At 34.4% G+C, this 26,521-nt stretch overlaps 3 protein-coding genes across 21 annotated transcripts in view; 2 read left to right on the forward strand and 1 right to left on the reverse strand.

Annotated features, from left to right (window-relative positions):
• The window catches only part of LOC117146334 (transcription factor E3), a 16,372-nt gene extending 10,062 nt beyond the window's left edge, over positions 1 to 6,310 (forward strand). For 2 of the 8 annotated variants that reach the window (XM_033312441.1, XM_033312439.1), the window contains exons 3-9: positions 43 to 162; positions 227 to 652; positions 1,238 to 1,258; positions 1,516 to 1,675; positions 1,733 to 1,974; positions 2,034 to 2,192; positions 2,250 to 3,554. In XM_033312441.1, the coding sequence (XP_033168332.1) occupies positions 43 to 162; positions 227 to 652; positions 1,238 to 1,258; positions 1,516 to 1,675; positions 1,733 to 1,974; positions 2,034 to 2,192; positions 2,250 to 2,819 (1,698 nt within the window). In that variant the 3' untranslated portion in view covers positions 2,820 to 3,554. Of the gene's footprint in view, positions 1 to 42; positions 163 to 226; positions 653 to 1,237; positions 1,259 to 1,515; positions 1,676 to 1,732; positions 1,975 to 2,033; positions 2,193 to 2,249; positions 3,555 to 4,593 lie in introns of those variants that run through there. The other 6 variants (XM_033312442.1, XM_033312440.1, XR_004459794.1 and 3 more) reach the window with 5 other exon arrangements.
• A 452-nt stretch (positions 6,311 to 6,762) lies between these two features.
• LOC117146333 (putative dual specificity tyrosine-phosphorylation-regulated kinase 3 homolog) lies at positions 6,763 to 11,578 on the reverse strand. Of its 4 annotated transcripts, none has more exons than XM_033312436.1 (6): positions 11,504 to 11,578; positions 10,413 to 10,665; positions 9,487 to 10,349; positions 7,679 to 8,279; positions 7,276 to 7,626; positions 6,763 to 7,217 (listed from the first exon to the last, which is right to left on the reverse strand). In XM_033312436.1, exons 1-6 carry the CDS (start codon positions 11,519 to 11,521, stop codon positions 6,931 to 6,933), a joined length of 2,373 nt encoding a protein of 790 aa, XP_033168327.1. In that variant the 5' UTR covers positions 11,522 to 11,578; the 3' UTR covers positions 6,763 to 6,930. The 4 variants fall into 4 exon arrangements, with proteins under 4 accessions (XP_033168327.1, XP_033168328.1, XP_033168329.1 ...); XM_033312437.1 differs by lacking the exon at positions 11,504 to 11,578 and adding an exon at positions 11,288 to 11,493; XM_033312438.1 differs by lacking the exon at positions 11,504 to 11,578 and adding an exon at positions 11,261 to 11,493.
• Positions 11,579 to 12,403: 825 nt separating this feature from the next.
• The window catches only part of LOC117146337 (calcium-dependent secretion activator), a 34,501-nt gene continuing 20,383 nt past the window's right edge, over positions 12,404 to 26,521 (forward strand). For 3 of the 9 annotated variants that reach the window (XM_033312455.1, XM_033312457.1, XM_033312458.1), the window contains exons 1-6: positions 15,345 to 15,685; positions 16,719 to 16,839; positions 24,002 to 24,169; positions 25,728 to 25,903; positions 25,970 to 26,201; positions 26,261 to 26,511. In XM_033312455.1, the coding sequence (XP_033168346.1) occupies positions 15,345 to 15,685; positions 16,719 to 16,839; positions 24,002 to 24,169; positions 25,728 to 25,903; positions 25,970 to 26,201; positions 26,261 to 26,511 (1,289 nt within the window). Of the gene's footprint in view, positions 12,690 to 15,303; positions 15,686 to 16,718; positions 16,840 to 24,001; positions 24,170 to 25,727; positions 25,904 to 25,969; positions 26,202 to 26,260; positions 26,512 to 26,521 lie in introns of those variants that run through there. The other 6 variants (XM_033312459.1, XM_033312462.1, XM_033312461.1 and 3 more) reach the window with 5 other exon arrangements.

Raw genomic sequence — 26,521 nt, forward strand, 5'->3', positions numbered from 1 at the left:
CCTGGAACAGAAATATAAAATTTTAACGAAAATAAATTACAGGTCAGTACAGTGCTTGAAAACCCCACAAGGTATCACGTTATCCAAAAGCAAAAGAATCAAGTGAGACAATATCTCAGTGAATCCTTTAAGCCGTCTATATGGGGCAGTCATACCAGCGAAGTAAGTCCTTAAAATTGATTGGCCACAAAATAAATTCATATTAGGATACCATTTTAAACTGCAGATAAAATTAGCAAATAATTCGGTGTCAACGGTAAATCTTCAAAATTCATCTTTACAGAAAGATATTTGCGACCCATTGGAGCGTACAAACCGATTTGGATGCGATTCGGCTGTGAGTGCTAAAAGAATTATGCCTTCCGATGACGCAATGCCAATTTCCCCATTCGGTGGTAGTTTTGTACGATGTGATGACATAAATCCAATTGAGCCAACTATATTTGGACCTAATAATCATGGTTCTGGGGAACCAGAAAATGCAAGAACCGCCCAGTTGGGACTTATTAAAGCTAATTCAAGCCTAAGCTTAACGCGTTCTTCTTCAGGGATTGTTAATTCAATTCGAATTTCCAGTACATCAAGTTCGTTACAGTCTACCTCAGCTCCTATTTCGCCGAGCGTAAGTTCGGTTGCAACGAGTGTCTCTGAGGTGAGTACAAAATTGTCTATTGTTAAAAAATTTGAAACAATAATAAAAAATCAGTAATGAAAACAAACGTTTTGTAAGAAAATTATGACTTCATCAGCGTAGCGGTCAAGTCTCAAAAATTCTTTTGAAAAAATATACTTTTTCAAAAAAAATATATACGTATTAAAAAACGTTAAGAATTATGGTATAATTGTATCAAAATTTGGATTCTTGAAATGTTTTTATATATATCGATAAAAAACATCTTTAAAATATGTATGTAAAAGGTGTTTTTTTAAGGAGTTTTATGTTTTGAAATTGATAAAGAGGTTATAAGCAGATTTGTTTACACGTTACTCGTGGAGTAAAAGGATTTGATATCACTGCTCAGCTGTTAACCCAGTCGTCATGAATTGCCAAACCAAACTGAACATAAAGACCGATTTCAGCTGACATCAAAGATGCCGAACTGAAATCTATTAAAAAAAAGCTTATAAAAAACACCGGAACAATTTTATTTATATACTTTAAGCTAATCTGCCAATTTCAAGATCATATTTTATTTTAATATTAATAATTAGTTTATCAATTTATTTAAATTTACAGCTACCATCATTCGACAGCGATGTAAGTAAACACAGATTAACAAAAACTAACTAGTATTAAATATGTTTTTGTAGAACCAATTAAATTATCCATATTTATGTGGGTTTGTTAACGATAAAGGTCGCTACTTAATCAATGAATATTGTATTTGTGCTTTATTTGTATTTTGTATCTTACACTTTTCTTTACATAATTAGTCATTTATAAATATAAGTACCTTTTTGACTTTCAATTTTTGATATAGATTTATTTGAAAATTAACATTATATTTCTTTCAGCCAGATGACATCTTTGATGATATTTTACAAAATGACTCTTTTAACTTTGATAAAAACTTCAACTCTGAGCTTTCAATTAAACAGGAACCTCAAAATTTAACTGATGCTGAAATGAATGCCCTAGCCAAGGACAGACAAAAGAAAGACAACCACAATATGAGTAATTTTATACAATGATCTTTACAAAACATCTTAATACTAGTATTGTTCATTTCAGTTGAGCGAAGGCGACGCTTTAATATAAATGACAGAATAAAAGAGCTTGGTACCCTTTTGCCAAAGGGCAGTGATGCTTTTTACGAAGTGGTTCGAGATATTCGTCCAAATAAGGGGACAATATTGAAGTCCTCTGTTGACTACATTAAATGCTTGAAACATGAAGTGACTCGCTTAAGACAAAATGAGTTACGTCAACGTCAAGTAGAGTTACAAAATCGAAAGCTCATGTCTCGAATAAAAGTACACTTTAATCGCTTAAATTGTATTCTGTAACTAAAGTTTTTTTTTTTTTTGCTAAGGAATTGGAAATGCAGGCCAAGTCCCATGGAATTACGTTATCAGAAAACCACTTAACATCACTATCAGCGCCTACTCAACCTTATCTTAAAAGTTTTAGCCTGTCGCCTACTGCTTCTCGGAGTCGTCGATCACTATTTGACAAACCTGTTGAAAAAAAAGTAAGCCCTCATAAGCAAGAAAATATTATTTATTAATATAATGATTCACTTATAAAGATACAAGTTGTTGATGGTGTCGATGGAAATATGAGAATGAATCAGATTGATGAGTTTATGGATGATTGCAAGTATGCAGTCCAAGGCGGCGATCCGATGTTGTCCTCGCATAGTCACATGGAATCCGCGCCACAATCACCGAGTTCAAAACAATTGAATAGTGCAAGTTTTGAACCAAAGAATTTTTCGGAGGCTGATGAAAGCCTTTTTAGAGGCAAATCAAGTTTAGCATCAGATGACTGTTGCGGTATTAGTTGCAGTACTTCGTGCTATATTCAACACCAATTGCCATCGCGTGATGGCTATCCAAATCATTCTCACCACACGGGTATACGAGAAATTCGTAGTTTGTCTGATTCGGCTCAGAACTCAGAGTTTAGTAGGCTTGAGCATTGCGATGATCCACTTCTCTCATCTTCCCATAGGTCACTTGGCACAGTAGACGAAGATCAACATAATTCAGTTGATATGTCTGCAGTCATGGTACATGACTCCCTATCCGCTTTGGTAGATGACAACAATAGTGAAACAATGGTTCTTGCATCTGACACATTGGATATTGAGTTATAAATGATCAAGTTGTGAAAATTCGATATAATTTTTTGGAGGAATTATGTTAAATTCTACAAGGCTTAAAAGGTCATATCCTTTACAGTTTGTCAAACTCAGTGAACTTAAAATAACATGCGCTGTTATATGTGTAGACCGTTTATTTCAATTCATACTATTGATTCACTGAACATTACGTTTACAAATGTATTATGATAAAAACGACTTAACGCTATCTATGTATAAACGGTATAACCAAACACCATATTAAATTTGTTACCTTAGTTTTAGTAAATGGAAACTGTTAGACTGTGACGAAACAAATATATGTATCAACACTTACTTCCAAGAACTACATAGTCACAAACAAAATATACCGATGAGAGAAAACAAATTTTAAGTTTTTAAGTTATTGTGGATCTTTTGATAAGATTTGTTATTTTCAGCTCATATGATTTGAAAAAAAAAAAAACGCAATAAAAATGGTCAAAAATTACACCATTTTACCATTAATCTTAATCATCAGGTATAATTTCAGAGCGCCTTCCTATTCAAATAAGGAGTTGTGATAATTGTGTGTATTAACATTGACAAATGTTTTATGTATAAAATAAGTAAAAGATTCCTTAAATATTGAATATATTAATTTTGTTCGGCTTAATATATACTACCAAAATTTGAATAAAATGACTAGTGCTTATCCCACATTTCTGCAGGGGGACTTCAGCATTAAAAAGATTATTTAATTTAAAAAAATGGGCTATTTGAAATTTAAAGACATCTGATTTTATAAAATAAAAACGTATATCACTCTGGGCTGGCCACATAATGACAAAACGGACCAGGAAATTGTGCAAAGGCAACTGATACGCTGTAACGAACTGTTTTTCTTATTTCTGCTCGCTACGAGTTGCAACGGCTAGCTCAGAGAGTTTGTGAATTCGTCCAACCAAATTTATGATTTGTGTGATTGTCCGACCAAGGAAAAGACAGAGGTTCTGATTGAAGTCGCTTAATTGTAATGTTTTCACGGCTGACTCCTCCGGTGATCGCGTTGCTCCTGACAACGGACCACGTGCCGGCTCGAATAGGATTATGATGTTATGGGGCAGGGTGTATCGTCTGACCCTTTTAAACACGCCAGGTTCATGCTCACTTTCCACTTGCACTGCTCGTCCTTCCGTGTCCTGCGGGCCTCTTGCTGCACGACACCTCCACAGGTTGCTCTTCCTTCACTAACTTCTCCGCACGCTCTGACTCACTGACTCCTTGAACGCGCGTTCTAGTTCACCAACTGTCGGACGTTCTAGCCTACTCCTCCGCCTTCAGACTCCGTTCCGACTGGAGTACCCGGCCGCGTCCTTACCCCTCTCCTCGACTATCCACGAGTACGTATGGCTCCTCGCTTGTTGTGACTGACTGCCCTTGACTGTATGTATACATATTACATACAGCTGTGTTCATAAAAATAGCAGTGCGAGAAATACAAAGGTATTTTTTCATGTCCCTTTTCGGAATCGATTTTTTTTTATTCCACTTATTTTTGTAAAATTGAATGTGTAGATAGGGAAAATAAGAAAATCCCGTTAGTTTTTCATGTTATCCTTTTTTTATTCACATTCTTGAGGAAATTCAAAACCTTTAGGCTGTTCATAAGAATATCAGTGTCCGGTTTTGTCCAACGTAAAGTCCCGAAATTATCAATATTTTCTAAAAAGCGTGTTTGGCTAAGTTAATTCGTATATTTAAAAGGGCAATAAATTAAAAAAAAAATATAAAAAAAATTATATTTTAGTAGGTAGAGGACAGCACTGCTGCCAGGAAAAAAGAAAGTTAATTCTTAAGCTAAGAAAGGAAGGAAAAACGTATAAGCCCATTCAAAAAAACCTTGAAGGTTCTGCCAAAATGGTATCCAATGCCATTAAATATGAATGGAAGACCGATATAGACAGATATAGAGGATCGACGCATAGTTCGTTGCAGCAAAGTCTATCCATTTCATCCTTTAGGGACATAAAGACTAAGCCGAACTTGGGAATCAGCCACGTTACAATTCGGAGACGACTACTGAATCAGAATTTAAGTGCGAGGAGTCCACGAAAGGTGTTCCTACTTAGCCCAAGGCATAATGTTAAGCCTCGCTAAAACCTACCTAAACTGGCCAGTCTCCAAATGGCTTAATATCCTTTGGACTGATGGATCAAAAATAGTGCTATTTGGTGGAAATGGTTCACTACAGTATATCTGACGACCTCCAAACACGGAGTACCACCCAAAACATCCACTGAAGACTTTCAATCATGGTGGACCTAAAATCCTGGTATGGGCTTGTTTTTTTTACAATGGTATGAGTCCATAACATATGATTTTTGATTTTACAGACCAAAACGCATATGTAAATATACTTAGTGATGTCTTACTGTCATATGCTGAACAGAATATGCCCTTAAAATGGACGTTCCAACATGATAATGATCCGAAACAAACAAGCAAATCGGCTAAGAATTGGTTCACCCAAAATAGAATAGATTTAATGCCGTGGCCAGCACCATCTTCCTAAGTAAGCCCGTTTGAAAACCTCTGGGGGACATTAAACAATTTTTGTCGAAGAACTCCCCGACGTCTAAGGCGCAGAGTTGTGCAGGATGCATGGTCAAAAATTCCTCCCAAACGTTGCCAGGACCTGGTTTACTACATACCGCGTGGGTGTAAGGCTGTGTTGGCTAACAAAGGCTATCCAACCAAGTAGTAGGTCCTAATTAACACATTAAAAAAAAAACGTTCTAAGTCGAGCTGAATTTTGTTACTATTTTTTCATAGCACTGCTTTTTCAGTGAACAATAAAAGTGAAACGATTGTTGAATTGCTTAAAATGAATTACCAAATGATATTGTAAAAAAATTTGACCATTAAAACTGTATATCATAGGAATTTTATATCTTATGCCCGCAGGTCCCACGCACTGCTATTTTTATGAACACAGCTGTATATGCAAAATGAGCAATATTTTTTGGATTGTCACAGAAATCCCTTGTACCAAAATTATTTTAACATTTTATCGTTAGCAGTTCATAAAAGATAAAAGTTAACATAAAATAAGCAAGATAGATATAAAATCTTGTATTAATGTTTTTATACATGTAAGTTTGCGACATTAAACAAATTTCACAACATTTTCGGTAAGCCTTAATTCCAATATATTAATTGGACATACGGTTGCTATACCCTTGCGGAAGAAAATAATGTATTTTTTAATCAGCCCCAACGCCGTGCTTTTTACCCATAAGTGATAAACCTTTATATTATCAGACTGTCGATCATCCGTTTTTCCGCAGCCTTTCCAATTCCTATTTATAATGTTTTTACCCAGGCAAATTGCACTGATTTGAATTAATAATTTATGTTTTTTTTAATATATTAGTATAAGGGGAATCCTACTTAAATTTAAGTTGGATTACTCTGTATGATATACATATAACTGGAATAAAAACGATTTAAATAATCGGAGTTAAACTTTATTAAAACCGTGCTTTTTATATAATTTAAATGTGTTATTAACTGCAAGGGCATATAAGCTTGCCGAACAAAGCTTTCTTTGTTGGCCTATCTACCTTTGCAAAGAACCATGTTTTGAAAATTGTTAAATAATTAATAAAAAATTGGCAAAGATCACTGTTTTGAAAATTATAATAATAATTAATAATTAATGTACAAATTGGATGAGTATATTATTTTATAACTCTTTCTGTATCATTTTTTTTTAACATCAACGATTTGACTAATATAAAAATTTGTCAACTAAAACATAGATTAACTTGCAATAGTCACCATTCGAAAAACACAAGTCTCAGAGTTAAATTTCAATAACTAAATCATGGTATTAACTGCAAGGGTAAATAATCTTCGGCTTGTCAAACAAAGCTTTTTTTCCTTGTTTTAATTAAAATGCATATAATTTAATTTATCTTTGTGAGATCTTTTCTGTCCATTTTCGTCTATAGTAATGCAAATAAGGGCCAAGACTTATTTAGTTTATCACTTGTATGGCAGTGCATTGTCAAATAATTTGATAACAAAATAAAGATCTGCTTCTTATCTCTTAAATGACTTATTGCATATTGTCATAAATTAGCTACATATCCTTCGATTGTACTTTTAATTTATTCGTATGAAGCGACACATTTGATTTTCCAATAATGTCAATAGACTTATCCAATGCGTAATTACTAGCTATATTAACCAAAGACTCTTGTGCAACATCGATGTTCATAGAACCTGAGTTAAACGAGCAGCCAGTATTTTTCGATAGTAAATTTGGTGTTGTTGACGCCGAGTATTCTCCGAAAGCATCTAATTTTGTGGCTTGCTCCAAATGTGACAATGAGTTGGCCGAGCTGTTTAACGAGCTTGAGAATAACCCTAAAATACATTTAAAAGTTGACAAAAGTTTAATATAAGAAATAATTGATAAAATTACTGTTATTTTCATTGTTATTCATATACGGATAATATCTCGATGGCCCCACATCCACAGCGCTAAGACAACTCATTCCGCCGGAATCAGCAGAATGTTTTGATGGTATACGTGGTGATACAACAGTTGCTTGTCTAAAACTTTCTAGAAGAATATCACTGTTTATCATAGGTTCTTTTGTTGCGGTTGATGATCCCTCTGGAACGGATTTTTTAAGTTTGAAATCCGTTTCTGCAACAGCACCATGGTGGAGACGAAGACTGGAATGGCAGTTTTCCTTTTTAATCGTTAAAGATATAGATGTAGCAGACGTTGATGATGTAGTTATTTCTGCTGCGAAGTTCCTATTTTGCCCTGTAAACAACATTCGTTAAACAAAACTTATTACTCTATATATCGAGTTTACCTGTAACTGGGGATTCGTTTCTACTAGGACATAATCCACTCACCCCACCACAGCCACTTGAGCTACTTGGCGGTCTCGGTAAGCGACGGCGAAGCCATGGATGTTTTAGAGCCTCTGAAGGTGTTAATCGCTTGTCTGCATCCCATTCAAGGCAACCACGTATAAAATTAAGAAAGAGGGGATCTTTGCATCCATCCAGCGCCTTAGATAAGCTTTTTGAGCATGGCGGGCCCCTTTGTTTTCCACGACGTGACTGTCCGCCGATTAGGACCACCATTCCATCAGACATGGTTCGAACAGTACAATATCGAGGATACCCCTTTGGACTGAAAAACGATTTTGACCTCTTCGAGCTGGCTAGTATATTTTTATTGGGCATTCCTAAAACTTCAATAATGCAAGCCAACTGATCGCTTTCGTTTTCACCAGGAAACAATGCATGGCCTGAAAGCAGCTCTGCTAAAATACAACCCAACGACCACATGTCGATAGCTCTGCCATATTTCCCCCCCAAAATTACCTCTGGAGCGCGATAAAAACGTGACTGGATGTATGTGTATATACGCTGGTTCTCGAAGCAAGACGACCCAAAGTCAATTACCTTTAATTAAACAGAAGATATAAAATTATAATTCTTACACAAATAGAAATTGGCATTTATTACACTGCCATAGGAAGTCGGAAAATAAATTGAAAATAAAAGCAAGGAAATCGTAATCTTATTGTTTTAAGTATAAATATACGCCAAGTATAATATATAAGTATAATATACGCCAGATTATTGGCAATATATAAATTCAAGAACACCTGCTTCTCTCTCTCTGCTTCTCGAAATATCTTAACGTGCAGACTGCTCTTTTGAGGTACTTTTAACTGCTCGCTTTGAAGTTTGGGCATATGAATAGTTTACTTTGTACACTTGTCCGAATCAAAATAATTATGGATACAAATTTTGTCTGTTTCCGTAAGTAAGCCTGGGCAAGTAAAAAAATAATTCTTGGCCATGTAAAATAATTGGGCACACTAAGTACGCTGGCTTAAGTGGCCAAACACAAGTTGCAATTTTTTTCTCGGGCTTGCAAACGACATGAAATCGTTCACGCGCCAAACTAACTTGAAGCTAGCTTTTTCTTTCCTTGGCCTCTATGTTTTTGGTATACAGATAAAAATTGGCAAGAATAAAACGAAGAAATATCTTAATATTTTTCAAAAGTATGGGCGTGGTAGCTTTGGGGCGTTAGAGTAGGCGTGGCAAAAAGTTTTTTGGCAAATGGATAGATAAAATATGAAAAGTATCAAAACATTTTTCAAAAGTGTGGGCGTGGCAGTTTTGTGCTTTAGAGTGGGCGTGGTAACAAGGGTTAACGAACTTGCTCTGCGTATATGTATGTCTCTAGAATCTGTATGCTTAATCTCAAACTTCTAGCTTTTATAGTTCCTAAGATCGAGAAGTTCATACGGACAGACGGACATGGTCAGATCTATTCAGCTATTTATCCTGATCATGAATATATATACTTTATATATTTTTCAACGATCCAGTATACCCTTTATTTAACGAGTATCGCGTGCTCGCGACCCTTATACGGACGCTCATGGCTTTATCCCATCTTTTCTTTTATTATAGTTCTACCCTTTATCTTCGAGTAATTGTCATATATACAGAGGTGGTCAAAAGTATTTACACAACGAGCTTTTTTTTCAATTGTCAACTAATTGAAAAAAAAGCTCGTTGTGTAAATACTTTTGACCACCTCTGTATAATAGAGCCTCTACTAAGTTCCGTCATTTTAAAGCAACGGACTTACCTTTATACCAGAACGTCCTTGTTGCTTCAGTAGAACATTTTCTGGTTTCATATCGCAATGAATAATATCATTTTTATAAAGTGCATCCAAACATTGTAGCAAAGAATGTGCAAACTTTCGCACCAGCTGCAAACTGAAGCCTTTAAATCCATTTTTCTTAATTAATTCGTAAAGATTTATGCTGAGCAGCTCAAATGTAATGCATGTATGATTGCGGAAAGTAAAGTAATCAAACATGTGTATGATGTTCATAGTATTATATTTATCGTGACGCCGTAAATGATGAAGAATGCGAATTTCCTCTTGGGCCTGGCGGTGAAACCGCTTTTCATTGCGCACTATTTTTAAGGCAACATGTTCGTGAGTTTTATGATCATACGCTTTAATGACCTGTCCAAAGCTACCCTTTCCGATTATCTTTAACATTTCATACCGATATGCTACGTGATCATGCGGTACATGGATGTAAGCACCTTGTTCATTGTCGTATTCAGAATTATTTGGGCCATAGACTCCTGGGCGCTTTTTAGCGTTGGCGCCAATAAAATATATTTGCGGATAAGTTAGTATTTCTGTTCGCTCGTATGGAGTTAGTTTATTCATATATAAAATCATTACTTGTTGTGGGGAAACGACCAGAACCTTCGGTTTCTCCTGTAATTCACATTTTTGTTGGCCAGACATAATAATTTGCTCGTGACATAAAATCGTTTGGTTTTCCATTGCAGAAGATTCTTTGACTAAAATTAGCGATTCACATTCGGGTTCCGACTTTGATTTAGAATTTTCCGAAATCGTATGCAAATACAACCCCGGAACATCTGTTGTCTTTGATGGAGATGTTACAATGGGTAACGATATAGCTATAATTTTTAATTCAATTAAAAGAATCATTTACATACTTATTAAGGACAAAAATTTATTACCTTGAATAGACTCCGAAATTTCGCAGCAATCGAAAATGGGTAAAATTTGAATATCTCCAGTGTAATTGGCAATATTATTTGAATGCTGCGTGGGCAAGTCTTCTTTACTATCATTAATCATTGCCAATGGTTCAAAGCATCGGGTGAAATATTGTAATCCACTGTCCCGATATGGATGATGGTTTGGTTTTTCAGGATTATTTTGAGCGATACCAGTATGTGTGGAATTTTGGTTAATCATCGGAATTTGTATCTGAGGTAATGATGTAGGAGGGGAAAGTGATTTTGAGAGTTGTATGTTTTCCAGAGGGGTTGTGTTTAAATTATTTTCAGTTGTATATGAGCTATTTTTGTCTATCGTATGTGTTTCAGATAATTCGATATGATTGTTTTTTTTTTCTTGAGAACCGACCATAGTGCGCTTAGTAATGCTAGTTATTAAAGCCGATTTTATTTAGATTGTTATAAATTAGTTTATTACATTTCGTGTTTTCCCATACAGAATTATTTAATGTGTTTAATAACAAAGTTTTGCCTTAAACGATATTGCCGCAACTGGAATAAAAATAATTTGGTTTAATTTCGATTGTGTGCCTTAATATATATTTTAGTCGGCAATACACTCTAAATTATAAAAATATCCTATTATTGTGTTCAAATGGTTTCTATTTTTTAAATTTCCGATCTCGTTTTATCTACTTTTATTTGTGTAAATAGTTTGTATGTATGTACATACATTTGCATATACATAACGAATAGTTGAAAGGCACAGCCAAAATAAATAGTAATATATATTGAGATTATAAACTTCGGAACTCGTGATTAAATTTATTATTTTTGTAGAGTACCTCTTAATAAATTCAATATAATTATACCTTAACGGTAAAACTTCAGGAATATTGGCAACACTGTATTGAGTTAAAGTCCATGTACATACATACATATATGTACAAATATTGCAAGTCGCCGACGACTGTACCAAAACAGTTTGATCAAACATTAACTAAGTGCGCACATTTTTTGATGCATTTCAATGATTAGTATTTTTTATACTTTACAAATTAGTAAAACTTGAAATTTGTTTATCGTACAATTTCATTTGAATACATAATTTTCAAAGCGACCCGAACAAAGAGAAGAACAGTGTGACCGTGTTAAAACAGTTTTAACATGCCACCTGTACTCACAATAGCGTTTGAAGCATGATTTATGACTATAATCCACGGAGTACCATATAAAATGATTTCGGTGGACCAGAATAAAGAGCTGTTGTTTTTGGACAAATACTTACTTTACTTTTATACATTAATTTTTTTAATATCATTATTTGTGACCATTTATATCGGTTTGAAAACAATTTGCCAGGTTAGATCAATGCAGGTTTCTAATATCCTAGTATCAATGTTTTGTGCTCATTGTTAATAGTGTTTTAAAACTCTAATGCTATTCTGTCAAGCATGACAGGCAGTAAAACAGATAATTTTAATGCTTATAGTTCAGAAACTTATTTTTGACTAAGATTCATTTTTTTAAAGATTTAGGTGAGATTGTTTTGTACAAGCCCACATGCTGGCCAGAGTTTGTCTTTTTTTGTACCGAGTACCGAGTTGACTATGGAGCTCCACCATGTTTTTATTTGTCTTGACAGTTTTCTGTCATATCTATCAAAAATATTCCATTTCTTGGAACTGAATAAACTAAATAGATATAAAATACAAAACATTTATAAAATAGTTATTGGGAAATTCTTCTTAACCAAAAATAAGCATTTTAAAAATTCCTTTAACAACAAAAATAGATTTCGTATTTTTTATATTTATGTATAATTTAAATAGAATTGTGTGACAGTCCTGCTTTACATAAATTATCAGAATTTTCTGCAATTTATCAACCAAATCGTTGAAAACAGGATCTGTATCGGGGGTAGCAGGGTTACAACAATCGATGTTATCGATAGTTCCATCGATTTTTATTGCTTCTCCAGCATAACTATTCTTCAAACGAAAACCATTTATTCATATGTGAAAATAGAGAACAGTATAAATAGAAGTAGATGATTTGTGAAATAAACCTGATGTCGCCTTGAAAATACATTAAAATACTTATATTGTTGTCAATAATTATACTATGAATTTCGTTTAGTCATTCACATGCAAAGTTTTGTTATCGTGTAACTCGAAACAATATAAATAGTGATAAACTTTGTTGATAACTTAAAGCTATATTATACGCACCATACATTACCGAACGTCGACAAGCATAAATCTAATATATAAGGTATTTGAAACAATTAACCTCCCCAAAGTAATTGCTCGATTTTTCAACCCTTAAATGGTGGTGGTAAACAAATATATACATATTTCAGATGGTGGTGTGTAACAAATAAAAATACAAGTTTTTTTTAACTTAACGAAAATAAGAATTAGTTTGCTGCAGGGATCCTAGTTTACAAGAGGGTGAATGACTTCTGATGAAAAAACATCAACATTGGTTATTTCTATTCTAAGTTATTAGTTATACATTCCCCTTTTTTTTTTAATTTCCCCACCAACTAGCGTATTATAAATTCAAACAAACGATTTATAAGTATCAATACAACGAGTAAAAGAAACAAGCTAAGGTTATTTCGATCAGTGTAATAAATAGTAATATCATAATAACAAAAAAAGCCCGGTACCACTTTTTAGATTTTCAGATACCCATTGTCCATCTAAAGGCATCGAGAGGGAGAAGGAGTATTAAAGAGGGAACGTTTTCGAGGTGGCGTACAGACGCCACATAAAGGAAGTTACATATATTCCTAACTACTCTTTGAAGTCATTAAAAGCCCTTTCAACTTTTAGGGCCATAAACAAGATAAACTAACTTTTGAGAAAAAACGAGAGCTCGGAAACTATAAAGCCCCACTCACATTTTTGAAATATGTTTTTACATTTGTTCACTTCTTTTTAGTTCTGCAAATTTCTATTGATTTGACACACCCAATCTAACGCCCACAAACTGCACTAATCTGCGAATCCCACACTTCTGAAAATATTTTGATCTTTTTCATAGTTTTATTAGTCTTGTCAGTTTATAAGAAGCTAAGATGCTTGCTGACACGCCCTCTAACACCTAAAACTGTTAAAACCACATGTTTAAAAAGCGTTTTGATAAATTTCGTTTTATTATTAGCCTTGCCTAAAAAATCGGAGTACCAAACATATATTGCTCATGCCCTTTCTAGAAGATTGAGATTAGGCAAACAGATTGTAGACATAGACTTAGCGCAAGTTTATTGGCCCATGTTTCCACGCCCACTCTAACGTCCACAAAAATGGTTTGATATTTTTTAATATTTTTATTAGTCTTGTAAATTTCTATCGATTTGCCAGATTAAGTATACTGATTCTAGACATAGACTTAGCGCAAGTTTATTGAACTATGTTGCCACGCCCAATTTAACGCTCACAAACTGCCGAGAACTGCCACGCCCACACTTTTGAACATTTTTTTGAAATATTTTTATATTTTTATTAGTCTGATAGTCGAGGTTAGGGTTTTATTTTGTTTGATAAGAATTTATTCAGGAACTGATATTTCCGTTTGTGTAGTCTGTACCTTTTGCAATCAGCTGGATTACCCTATTGGACAATAAGAGTTGTTATGAGGCCAAGTAGGAAATTTATAAGTCCGCAATTTTTTAAAAGTATAAAGATCCACTCCAGTGATAATGGCTAAGCAATAAAGATAGAAATATTTTATTTAGTAATTAAATTAACAGAAGGTAGGAATTTGAAAAACTCAATGAAAACGTGATGTGCATTATAACAAAAAATAGTAAATTAAAAATGTAACAACAGCGTTAATTTTAGTTAAATTGGGTAATTTGTGCAACATTATACTATAAAAATCATCAAATAACTTTCCAAGCTAGCATTAATGCAGGAGATGTTGGATACATAAGCTTCGGTTGGTCGAAGTTACCTGCTTTTCGTGTTATACTGTTGCAGAGGATATACTGATTCAATTAAAACAAGATATAATGTGAGTTCCCCATCTATACCCGTTACTCAGCTAATGTGAATGCGAACGCGGAATTTCGTAATTTTTCTGGAATATCGATAGATACTGGAAAATAAAATGAGAACGAATTAAAAAAAAAAGTAGCAAAAAGTTTTTTTGGCAGTTCCATAGAAATTTACAAGACTAATAAACTTATGAAAAAATATCGAAAAATGGTTAAAAAATGTGGTCGTGTCAGTTTTGGGTGGTTTTATGTCGTTTTTAAAAGATTTATAAAAATTTTTACAAGATTAATAAAAATGTGAAAAAATATCAACACGTTTTGAAAAGTGTGGGCGTAAGATTTTGTGCGGTTTGTGGGCGTTAGAGTGGTCGTTAGAGTGGGCGTGGCAAGATGGGTCAACAAAATTGCGCTGCGACCATTCTCTCTAGAATCTGTATGGTGAATCTCAACCTTCTAGCTTTTATAGTTCCTGAGATGTCGACGTTCATACGGACAGAAGAACATGGCTATTGATCCAGATCAAAAATATATTTACTTTATATAGTCGGAAACGCTTTCTTATGCCTGTTACATACTTTTCAACGAATCTAATCACCCTTCTACTCTACGAGTAACGGTTATAAATGTGCATCGCAAATATTCTTGATCAGTATCACCAGACTGAGCTTGTCGATACAGTCATGTCCGCCTTTTTATTTGCCCATCGGTCCATTTCTATGCAAACTAATCTCTCAGATATCTGCATGAAACTATTGGCCGAATCGGAGCACTATATTATAAAGCTCTAACGGAATATTCGGAAAGTTAAAAATAAATGTACTCGTGCTTACAAATTATAGATATTTTGACTTCTAATATAATTTTGATTTCTTTTATTTTTAGGATTAAAAAACAAATAATCGCGGTCCAGTTATTTTTTTACCATGATTGATCCTAGTTCAAGTGAGGAAGAAGGGGAAGATGACTCTGTTCCTAACGTTTCATCAAAAGGACGTCTTACAAATGCGACCAAAGGAACAAGTGCCGTTTCTATAATTGGAGGATCTGCAGGATCCGTTGTAGAATCAAATATTCCTATATCTGGCTCTAATACAGATTTGATCGGAAATCAGAGACAATCTAATATAAGTTCTATTTGTAAACGCAACGATGTCGGGAACATTGGTGTAACAGCTTTAGGATCAACCTCTAACAAAAATGAGCAAATATGTGGCAGCCGAGCTGATACCGGAAATCTTGAGGTGCCCAGTAATGGTATTCCGAGGTTGGTAACGTTCATACAATGCATAATTTTTAAACACATTACAAAAACAATTTCTGTGCATTGTGTTCGTTTTTTAAATAATGTTCTATTTTTTATGGGTCTATATTTTAAAATAAATTTTATTTTTGTGTGTTTATTTAGTACGAAATATTTAGTAATTTTGTTGGTACAAGTAAGTGACAGACATTCGAGGTCAAATGACCGTGTGCACGATAGCCTGCGATATATAGTTAAAGTTTAAGATAAAGCCAATAAAATGATGATCGAAAAATAGTATAATGGAGTTCCACGACTATCAGATACCAAGTGCTAGTGGAAGTGGGATCAAGAAATTTCAAAATTTTTCTGGCTCAAATTGTTTCTCTCTCTTGCTATTCTTTTCACTTTCCGTCGGTATGCAAAAACATTTCGTCCACGACCAACGTACCGCCCACATACCTTTTTCCCATTTATTAAGTTTCTTACCACCTATCTTCAAACTCTTACGTACACAAACCTTCCATTACTGTGACGTGCTCTCTTGTACTACCCATTACTCGCAGGATAAAAGAGTATACTAGGCTTGTTGCCTGTGCAGATCTCACAGGCATTTATATCGATATACCAAAACCACGGCAACAATTTCGAAATTTTTGTTATATATTTTTTATTTTATTCCTTTAGTTCTATCGATATGCCAGAGTAACGGGTATCTGATAGTCGGGGAACTCGCTTAAAGGATTCTCTCTTCTATATTGTGTAGTATTTATCGGAAATTCTCCTGGTGTGCTGTGTCCCTACTAGGACTTGTCTTCTGACATTTATCTATCTCACAAATTTCTCGAAACTTTAATTTTGATTCAACTTTTTTTTCTGCCAGTTTCTGTCAATATGAGAAAATTTTAAAATATTTTTCTACGATTCGTCACTACGAGGAGTGTCGTTCATAGTGATAGGAATACAAAAATTATTTCTCTTGACTGGTTTAACACAAAATTATTTTGTATAATTTGTATTATAAAATGAAGCAACAAATAATTTTTTTATTGTTCAGTGGAATTTCGCATGAGACTTTAAATCAAAGTGTTGGATCGTCAAGGGCAAACTCATTGCCAAGGCCATTGTCACCATCGCCATCTCTAACCAGCGAAAAACATGAAACTGGAGAGCCGCATGTAAGTAGAAACCGATATATTGTTGTAAGAGGTGAAAGAGGTAAATTGATTGATTGATTGAAATAAATAATAATAAATTGAATAATAAATAATAATAATAATAATAATCGTAATAATAATAATAATCGTAATAATAATAATAATCGTAATAATAATAATAATCGTAATAATAATAATAATCGTAATAATAATAATAATCGTAATAATAATAATAATAATAATCGTAATAATAATCGTAATAATAATAATAATCGTAATAATAATAATCGTAATAATAATAATAATCGTAATAATAAAAATAATCGTAATAATAATAATAATCGTAATAATAATAATAATAATCGTAATAATAATAATAATCGTAATAATAATTATAATCGTAATAATAATAATAATCGTAATAATAATAATAATCGTAATAATAATAATAATCGTAATAATAATAATAATCGTAATAATAATAATAATCGTAATAATAATAATAATCGTAATAATAATAATAATCGTAATAATAATAATAATCGTAATAATAATAATAATCGTAATAATAATAATAATCGTAATAATAATAATAATCGTAATAATAATAATAATCGTAATAATAATAATCGTAATAATAATAATAATCGAAATAATAATAATAATCGAAATAATAATAATAATCGTAATGATAATAATAATCGTAATAATAATAATAATCGTAATAATAATAATCGAAATAATAATAATAATCGTAATAATAATAATAATAATAATAATCGTAATAATAATAATAATCGTAATAATAATAATAATCGTAATAATAATAATAATCGTAATAATAATAATAATCGTAATAATAATAATAATCGTAATAATAATAATAATCGTAATAATAATAATAATCGTAATAATAATAATAATCGTAATAATAATAATAATCGAAATAATAATAATAATCGTAATAATAATAATCGAAATAATAATAATAATCGAAATAATAATAATAATCGTAATAATAATAATAATCGAAATAATAATAATCGAAATAATAATAATAATCGAAATAATAATAATCGAAATAATAATAATAATCGAAATAATAATAATAATCGTAATAATAATAATAATCGAAATAATAATAATAATCGTAATAATAATAATAATCAAATAATAATAATAATCGTAATAATAATAATAATCGAAATAATAATAATAATCGTAATAATAATAATAATCGAAATAATAATAATAATAATCGTAATAATAATAATAATCGAAATAATAATAATAATCGTAATAATAATAATAATCGAAATAATAATAATAATCGTAATAATAATAATAATCGTAATAATAATAATAATCGAAATAATAATAATAATCGTAATAATAATAATAATCGAAATAATAATAATAATCGTAATAATAATAATAATCGAAATAATAATAATAACCGAAATAATAATTATAATCGTAATAATAATAATAATCGTAATCATAATAAAAATATAATATAATATTATTTTTAATCAAATGGCATCTTGCCTTAACGTTATTATTATTTAAATATTTTTTTTTTTTACTTTGCTTTTTTTTTATGTATTGAATCTTCTTGTATAAGAACTAACAATAAGTTTAAAAATCTTAACTATAACAAGTATTTCTTGAACAGTTGTATTATTTTTCCAACTGTTCTATGATTAAACGGCCCTAATAATTTATTCGCTGGGTTGGTAGGTCCTTTCGTGGGGGAAAGGGAACGGCTGCTGAGCTGGATTAGACCTCGCGCTAGGTGGTTGGGGTGCGTGTAAAGCGTGCTATGGTATTTTTCCTTAAGTTCCGTGATTGCGTTGGTAACTGATGGGATATTTAAGTCTCTTTGGATGTTTTCACTCCGAACGTACCACGGTGCCCCAGTGATGGTTCTCAGAATCTTTGATTGTGCTCGCTGTATGATGTCAATATTGCTGTTGCTGGCATTGCCCCATAACTGTGAGCCATAGGTCCAGATAGGTTTCAATATAGAATTGTAAAGCAAGACCTTGTAATCTAGGCTGAGCGGAGAACCAGAGTTGATGAGCCAGTGTAAGTTGTTGGCTTTGAGTTTAAGTTGGGTTTTTTTGGCTTTAATGTGCCTGCGCCATGTGAGTCTTCTGTCAAGGTGTACTCCTAGGTACGCTACCTCATCTGCTTTCGGGAGTGGTATGTTGTTCAACAAGAGCGGAGGACAGTCTTGTCTGTTTAGCGTAAACGTCACGTGCTTGCATTTTTGCTCGTTTACTTTTATTCGCCAGTCAGAGAGTGACTTCTCAATGTCGATGAGGTACAGTGCCAGCTGTGCTGTAGCTTGGATAGGGGACCTTGAACGGCTAAGGATAGCTGTATCGTCGGCAAATGTGGATACCGTTAAGCGACTATTTGTAGGGATGTCAGCTGTATAGATGAGGTATAAGGTTGGCCCAAGAACGCTGCCTTGGGGAACTCCAGCCTCAATTGTATGATCAGTGGAAGTGGCAGTGTTGCACCGCACTGCAAACTTTCTGTCATAGAGGTAAGACTTTAGAAGTTTGTGTGTGCTTTCGGGTAGGGATGTTTTAATTTTAAACATTAGGCCGTCGAGCCAGACTCTGTCGAATGCTTGGGATACGTCTAAAAATACTACTGTACAGTATTCGCGATATTCAAATGCAGTTCTTATTTCCGTTGTAATACGATTCACCTGTTCAATGGTTCCATGGCTTTCGCGAAATCCAAATTGGTGGGCTGGGATTATATTGTGGTATATCAGATGTTGATTAAGTCGGATCAGCAGGCATTTTTCGAATAGTTTCGAAATACATGAGAGTAGACTTATTGGTCTGTAAGATGAAGCGACTGTGTGGTTCTTACCAGGCTTTGGAATCATTATGATAATCGACCTCTTCCATCGTTGTGGAAAGTAACCAAGTTTGGTGATGGCATTAAAGAGCTTGGTTATGTAGCGAACTGCAGAATGTGGCAGCCGGATGATCATTTCCGGTGTTATAAGGTCGCAGCCGGGGGATTTTTTCGGTCTGAGATTGTCTTTGATTATATTAGTTACTTCTTTAGGACGAAACACAATTGGGGTGTGTTGCTGGTGGTTTACGGGTTAGGACGGTAGCGCGAATGTGCTAGTAGCCTGGTTTGGCGTGAACACATTTTGTAGGTGAGCGGCAAATGTGGTGGCTCTGTCTTCATCACTACGGGCCCAGCCACCTGAGGAATTCCTTATCGGCAAAACGGTTTCAGTCGGTGGGCGAAGAGTTGAGTGGGCTCGCCACAGTGACTTTTGTTTTGTGCCTGTTGGTGTGAGTTGCTCTATGTATCGGCGCTGATCGTCGTCCTCTTCTTGTTTCAGAGCGTTGGCCAGTTTCCGTGTGGCTACTTTTAGCTTTTGTTTTGCAGTTGGGGATCTGTGGTGGTCTTGGTCCAATGGTGGTCTTCATAAATGTCATAAATTCCATCATGCTCTGTTGTAAGGCTTGTATCATAGCTTCAGTTTTTGTTTCCTGCTGCGCAGCTGGGTTATAGTTTTGTTGTGTGTCTAATTTTGTGTGCACTTCATGTGGAGTTCGGGAATTTTGGGTTGGAGGCGTCATACCTGATTTTAAAACGTTTGCAAATGTTGTCTTGTTAGTGTTGGATGTAGGCCAGGGAGCGAAACTTGCTGCTTTCGAGAAAATTACTTACTGTCTCTGATGGTATCAGCGTAGCTGTTCCTTGGTGTGCCCGCGCCGTGTTCACTCTTTTGTGAAGACGGATTTTCAGCTCTTTGTAGATTGGACAGCCTCTGTAGTTTGCTGTGTGATTATTCCCACAGTTATTGCATTTTTTTCGCATGCATTTTTTTTGTTAGTTTGACACTGTTTGGAGTCGTGGAGATCTCCACAGACTACGCACACCGGGCGAAGTGTACAATACGACCTCGTGACAGTTTGGCAGTTTGGCAGTTTGTACATTGTACAGGAGCGTTACGTTTGTGCGGCTCTTCTACCGTGATCCTACGGTGCAGAAGGAGCTGGAGTTTGTAAATTGGGTGAACCTCGTTTTTTCTAGGAGGCTTGTTTTCTGGTTCAAGCTCAATCTTGAAGAGTGGTTGGGGCTGCCTGTTTCTGTTGTTGATATTGAACACGCTTTTGGCGTAAAATCCCTTTTCCTTTAGCGCCTCAGTTATCTCTTCGGGCGTAACATCAGACTCAATGCCCTTCAGGACTACTTGCAGGCCCTTGCTGCTTTTAAGCTGGTGTAGAAGCCTATTTTTTGTGCGGTAAAATAGTTTGTGACTTTTCTGTAGTTGTCCTCCGTTTTCGTCTGAAGTTTGATTTCATTGATAGTACCTCTTACGGGGGGAATTATATGAAAGCTATCTTTTCCAATAAGGCCAATCAAAGTATTTACAAAACCGCTTGTGCTCTTCTCGCGGATGTATATTGGCGGAGGTTTTGTTTTCTTCGGTTCGATATCAACGGATCCCAGCGGCACGTCCTCAGTGGTATCTACCAGCAAGGCAAATCTGTTGGTATTTGCAGGGGCTACATTTTTGATCAAGGTAGAGTTGTCGCATGTATTTTTCGGCTTGTTTTCCAAATCTGAATTTTCTGGGCTGAGCTTTCGCTTTATTGTAATGTAGCGGTCCATTCCAGTCTGCCAGGTCGACCCAGCTTTTTTGTTTACGTTTTCGTTTTGTTTTGCTGGTAGTGCAGCAGTACCGTTTATTGCTTGCGGTTTTGCTTTCGCTGACTCAGTCAGAGCGTGAGCGGGTGCAGCCGATGACGAGGTAGAGCGGGCTGTCGGTCTATCTCCAGCTGTTGTTGTTGGAGGTAGCGGGGCTTCTGTCGGAGCTAAGAGAGCGGGAGAGCAGGAGCGCGCTCTTTCTTGATTTGTTGGTAGAAGAAGGTTTCTTGGGCTATGGGTTATTGACCGCTCGATGTCTGCGTTTGGGATTGTCGGTGAGACGTAGGAGAAGTACGCGTTGTTGCGTTGAATTGAGAGCCGGCGTTCGTCTTGCTTGCGCTGTCGCTGAGCGCGAGTGTCGTTCTGACTCATAGTTTTATAATTTAAGATAACAAATCACTTTATATTTAAGCGATCTTGCATCGCATAGAGCGTCTCTTTCGCTTTCGGATTTTTTATTTAGTTTACTTTATTCACTTCACTCAAAACAACCGATTTTGTGCGGAGCTCGATAAAAACGTCTTCACACTTCGGCGGTCAAACGCGATTTAAATATAGCTTAGAAATAGTAATAGCCGAATCATAATATCACAAAATAAATTTCAAAAATGACTATAGTAGAATATTTGTCATTAGAGTATTCAGCGTGTGACGTGTGAAAAATTAATAAGGCTTGTTGAGTGCTTGTGTCCGCACTTCATGCCGCAAGATATGACTTTTGCAATAAACAGTTTTCATATTTTTATTTATTTTATAAATATTACTCAATAGACTCGGATTTCGGGAAACTAATGGCACCATCAGATTTTTTTTTGTAATCTTTGTACACATTAAAGGTTTTGAAATATTTTTAAAAATAATAAAAAACAAATGTGTATAAAAAAGTTTATTATTGAGCAATGCATTAAGTGCACAAATGAAAGTAGTGTTTTCTCATTATGGTTTTAAGTATATAATGAATGTTATATATATTACACATAATTAATTATCAACATATATATAAATATGTAAACGGTAGCTAATTCGAGTGGCGATTTTAACAAACGAATTTAAAAATCTTTAAAATTATAATTGTCAGGGCGTGAATTTTTAATTATTATTTTATTTCATCATATTGCTATCAAATTGGCCAAAACTCCAAATATGTAAATTCCTTTCTTCGATCAGAATTGATTTCCGACCGAAAATCGTCTTCTAGCACAAGTACGCACACATACATAAGTTGTCGTCTATTGTTTTTACTCACACAAGCAAGCAAATTCTATTTTTAGATTTCTTACGCTCTCAGCGTAAGCGAGCGGACAAAGAGCAATTTTGGCCGTCACCAAAAAAGTTACTGCATAGTGCCAAACCAATGTATGGCCGTTACGCATATTGTTATTCTAGTGTCTTTGGACAAACCAATGTATGGCCGTTATGCATCTTAATATTCTAGTGTCTTTGGTTCCAACAAGAATGTGCAACAGCACACACTTCACGAGCATGGCTGTTTTGAGGAAACACTTTCCAGAACGCCTTATCATAGTTGGGGCGATTTGGAATGGCCGGCACGCTCTACCGATCTGACCCCTTGTGATTTTTTTGCTATGTGGTTTTTTGAAATCCCGTGTTTATGTGAACCGTCCAAGTACTCTACAAGATTAGAAAACCAACATTCAAGAAGAAATTGCCAACATAACCCCTGCTATGCTAACAAGAATCACGACAAACGCCAGAAATTGGTTTACGCAATGTATGGAGAATGGGGGACGTCACCTATCAGATTTTTTCTTCAAAAAATATAAATAAAAACTTTAGACATGTACCTACATTAAAAAAAAATATTTTCCGATGACTACGATATTAATTGAGTGCAGCAAAAAGGAAATTATGCTGCCCTGTACTAGAATCGTTGAAAAGTTTGACCAGTGTGAACGTCTCGATCTGATTAAAATTAAGCACGCAGCTTCCAGAGACACGGAGCAAGCTTTTGTGTAACAGCACAAAACTACTACTTTTTTCATTTTTCTATTAGTCTTGTAAGTTTCTATCGATATGTCAAACAACATTTTGCCACGCCCTAAACAGCCACGCCAAAAAATGTTGATTTTTCTTCCTTTTATTGTTTGTCTAGTCAATATCTATCAGTTGTTACCATTCCTGCCGGCCAGCTACAATTATATACCATTAATGGTATATAAGAAAGCGACAATGCAAGAAAAGAAAGTAGGACATAAGTAAAAGTAAGAAATTTGCCATCGCTTCCTCGGGGATCGAAAATTAGATTAAAAAATTCTTCCAGCATCGAACGGTTGTTTCGAATACACGTTTCGAAACAGGTTGTATTATATCAGCTTTTTATGTGGGACCAGCTAAAGGGGTTTCTCTGGTTTTTAATGCTGAAGGGATTTACAAAACAACCCTTTCTATATATTATTATGGTCGGTGCAGACAATATAAATTTCAAATGTATACAAAAAAAACTAATATATCAAATTTTTTTCAGGACAAACATGAACGTGAAGAAGAGGAACGTAAACGACGAATTCAACTTTATGTATTTATTTCACGATGTATTTCATACCCTTTTAATGCTAAACAACCCACGGATATGACTAAGCGGCAAACTAAAATAAGCAAACAGCAGTTGGAAATTATAACTCAGCGATTTCAAGTAAGAAACAAAAGTATTATAATGTGTTAAAATTCAGTAAAAATGCATGTTGTGTTGCTCCGAATATCGGCCGAGCTTCAAACAACTAAAACCATTTAGCGTTGCTATACATAATAGCTAATATATTTCATTTAGCATCAAAGAAACATTCTACGTTGCTGCGTTCGAACCAAGGCTGACATAACATCTGAAATCTTTGACACTATTGCAAGACTAGCGTCATGTCGACTCCAAAACAAACCCAGACTGTGCGCCCAAAGTTTTGATTTTTTCAAATCTCATTTTCTTCCCATTGTAGTGGAATGAACTCTGATGGTTAACAGAATATACATTACTCGCGATACGGCAATTCTTTCAGAAAAACGTATTCAAGGATAATTTTTTGCTGCATAAGATATAACTCTAATATTACTGCCATTACGTGGCAAATCGATCCATATATGATTATCAGATATTACTTTGAGCAATATAAGGACATGGTCACATCCACTCTCCTTGATGATCAAATCAAATGTATTTTTATTCCTCCGAAAAATTTCACACTTGGGAGTAATGTGGGACCCACATTTCCTGGGGTCCGCCAGGGAATTGGAAAGTAGAGACTATGCTTCAAAGACTCTGTAGAAAACGGCATTAAGCGTATCCAACTACTTTACAAAAACGTCCTAAACAAATAGCTGGACCCTGGAAACCCAAAGGAGAAGCCCGACTGAAGACAACTATAGAAGATATGACTACACCAAACACAAAAGTATTGCAGTATTGCCCTACTCAGAAACTGTGGTTCAAAACAGACCGAACCATATTCTATATTTAGTTGCATAATGCCATCGCTTTTTTATATTCTATATGTACAAGAAAATACATATTTACATATATATATCATTTCGTGAGCAGGCCGCTGTGACGGTGTCCCTATAAAAATTCAACTCGCCACATAGCCATCGCAACTGGCAAGAATAAAATATAAAAGAAGAAGCCATGAATACTTCCAAACTAGATGACCCCATATAAAATTTAACGAACATTTTGAGCATTTATAGTTCCCGAGATCTCGACGCTTATACGGACATATAGACGGACATGGCCAAATAGACTAGCTTAGTTATTATTATCAATATCTGTATGCCTGTACGCACACAGGCAAAATGTTTCGATATTTTTTCATATTTTTATTAATCTTGTAAATTTCTATCGATTTGTCAACAAAATTTCTGCCACGCCCACTCTAACGTTTGTGACCGTGTGTGTGTTGGGCGGTTTGGGCTTTAGGTTCTTGCGCTTTATCTACATATGCCTCTGGAATCTGCATGCTTTTTCTCAAGTTTCTAGCTTGATCCACTGGATCTGATAGTGATCCTGGTCAAACCCCAAAACTGCCACGCCCACACTTTTATAATTTTATTTATGATAGTCGAGAAACTCGAGTATAGCCAATTTGCTGTTAAATCCCTCCAACAAATCTTTAGCATTTAGCTTTTAGCTTTCTGCAATTCTTCAAAGTCTTTCTTTTCACATACAAATTACCATTAATGAACTATTAACAATTTATTGTTAGGCGTTTCTTAAAGGCGAAACTCAAATAATGGCAGATGAAGCATTTCAAAATGCTGTGCAGAGTTACCATGACGTTTTTCTTAAATCGGAACGAGTTTTAAAAATGGTCCAATCTGGTGCATCATCACAGCACGATTTTCGAGAAGTTTTTCGCAATAATATAGAAAAACGTGTCAGGTATAATCAACAAACAATATATGAAGTTGCGTTTATACTATATGAAGTATAACTATTTTATTTAAGATCTTTACCTGAGATAGATGGTCTTAGTAAAGAAACCGTACTAACTTCATGGATGGCGAAATTCGACATTATATTAAAGGGTACTGGAGAAGAAGATTCTAAGCGACCATCTCGAATGCAGCAATCACTGAATAGCGAGTTAATTCTTTCTAAAGAACAATTGTATGATATGTTTCAACAAATATTGCTAGTAAAAAAATTCGAGCATCAAATATTATTTAACGCCTTGATGGTAAGCTTATATTTTAATTATAATATATACATTCCACAGGTAAATATGAGTATTTTTAGTTAGATTCTGCCGATGAACAAGCAGCAGCTATAAGACGGGAATTGGACGGTAGAATGCAAAGAGTAGGAGAAATGGAAAAAAATCGCAAACTAATGCCTAAATTTGTACTCAAAGAAATGGAGTCTCTTTACGTTGAAGAACTTAAATCGTCTATAAATCTTCTGATGGCAAATCTTGAATCTCTTCCAGTGTCAAAAGGAAATATGGATAGTAAATACGGACTCCAGAAATTAAAACGTTATAATCACAGGTTATTTATA

The sequence above is a fragment of the Drosophila mauritiana genome, chromosome 4 (assembly GCF_004382145.1).
Source record: "Drosophila mauritiana strain mau12 chromosome 4, ASM438214v1, whole genome shotgun sequence".
Lineage (NCBI taxonomy): Eukaryota > Metazoa > Arthropoda > Insecta > Diptera > Drosophilidae > Drosophila > Drosophila mauritiana.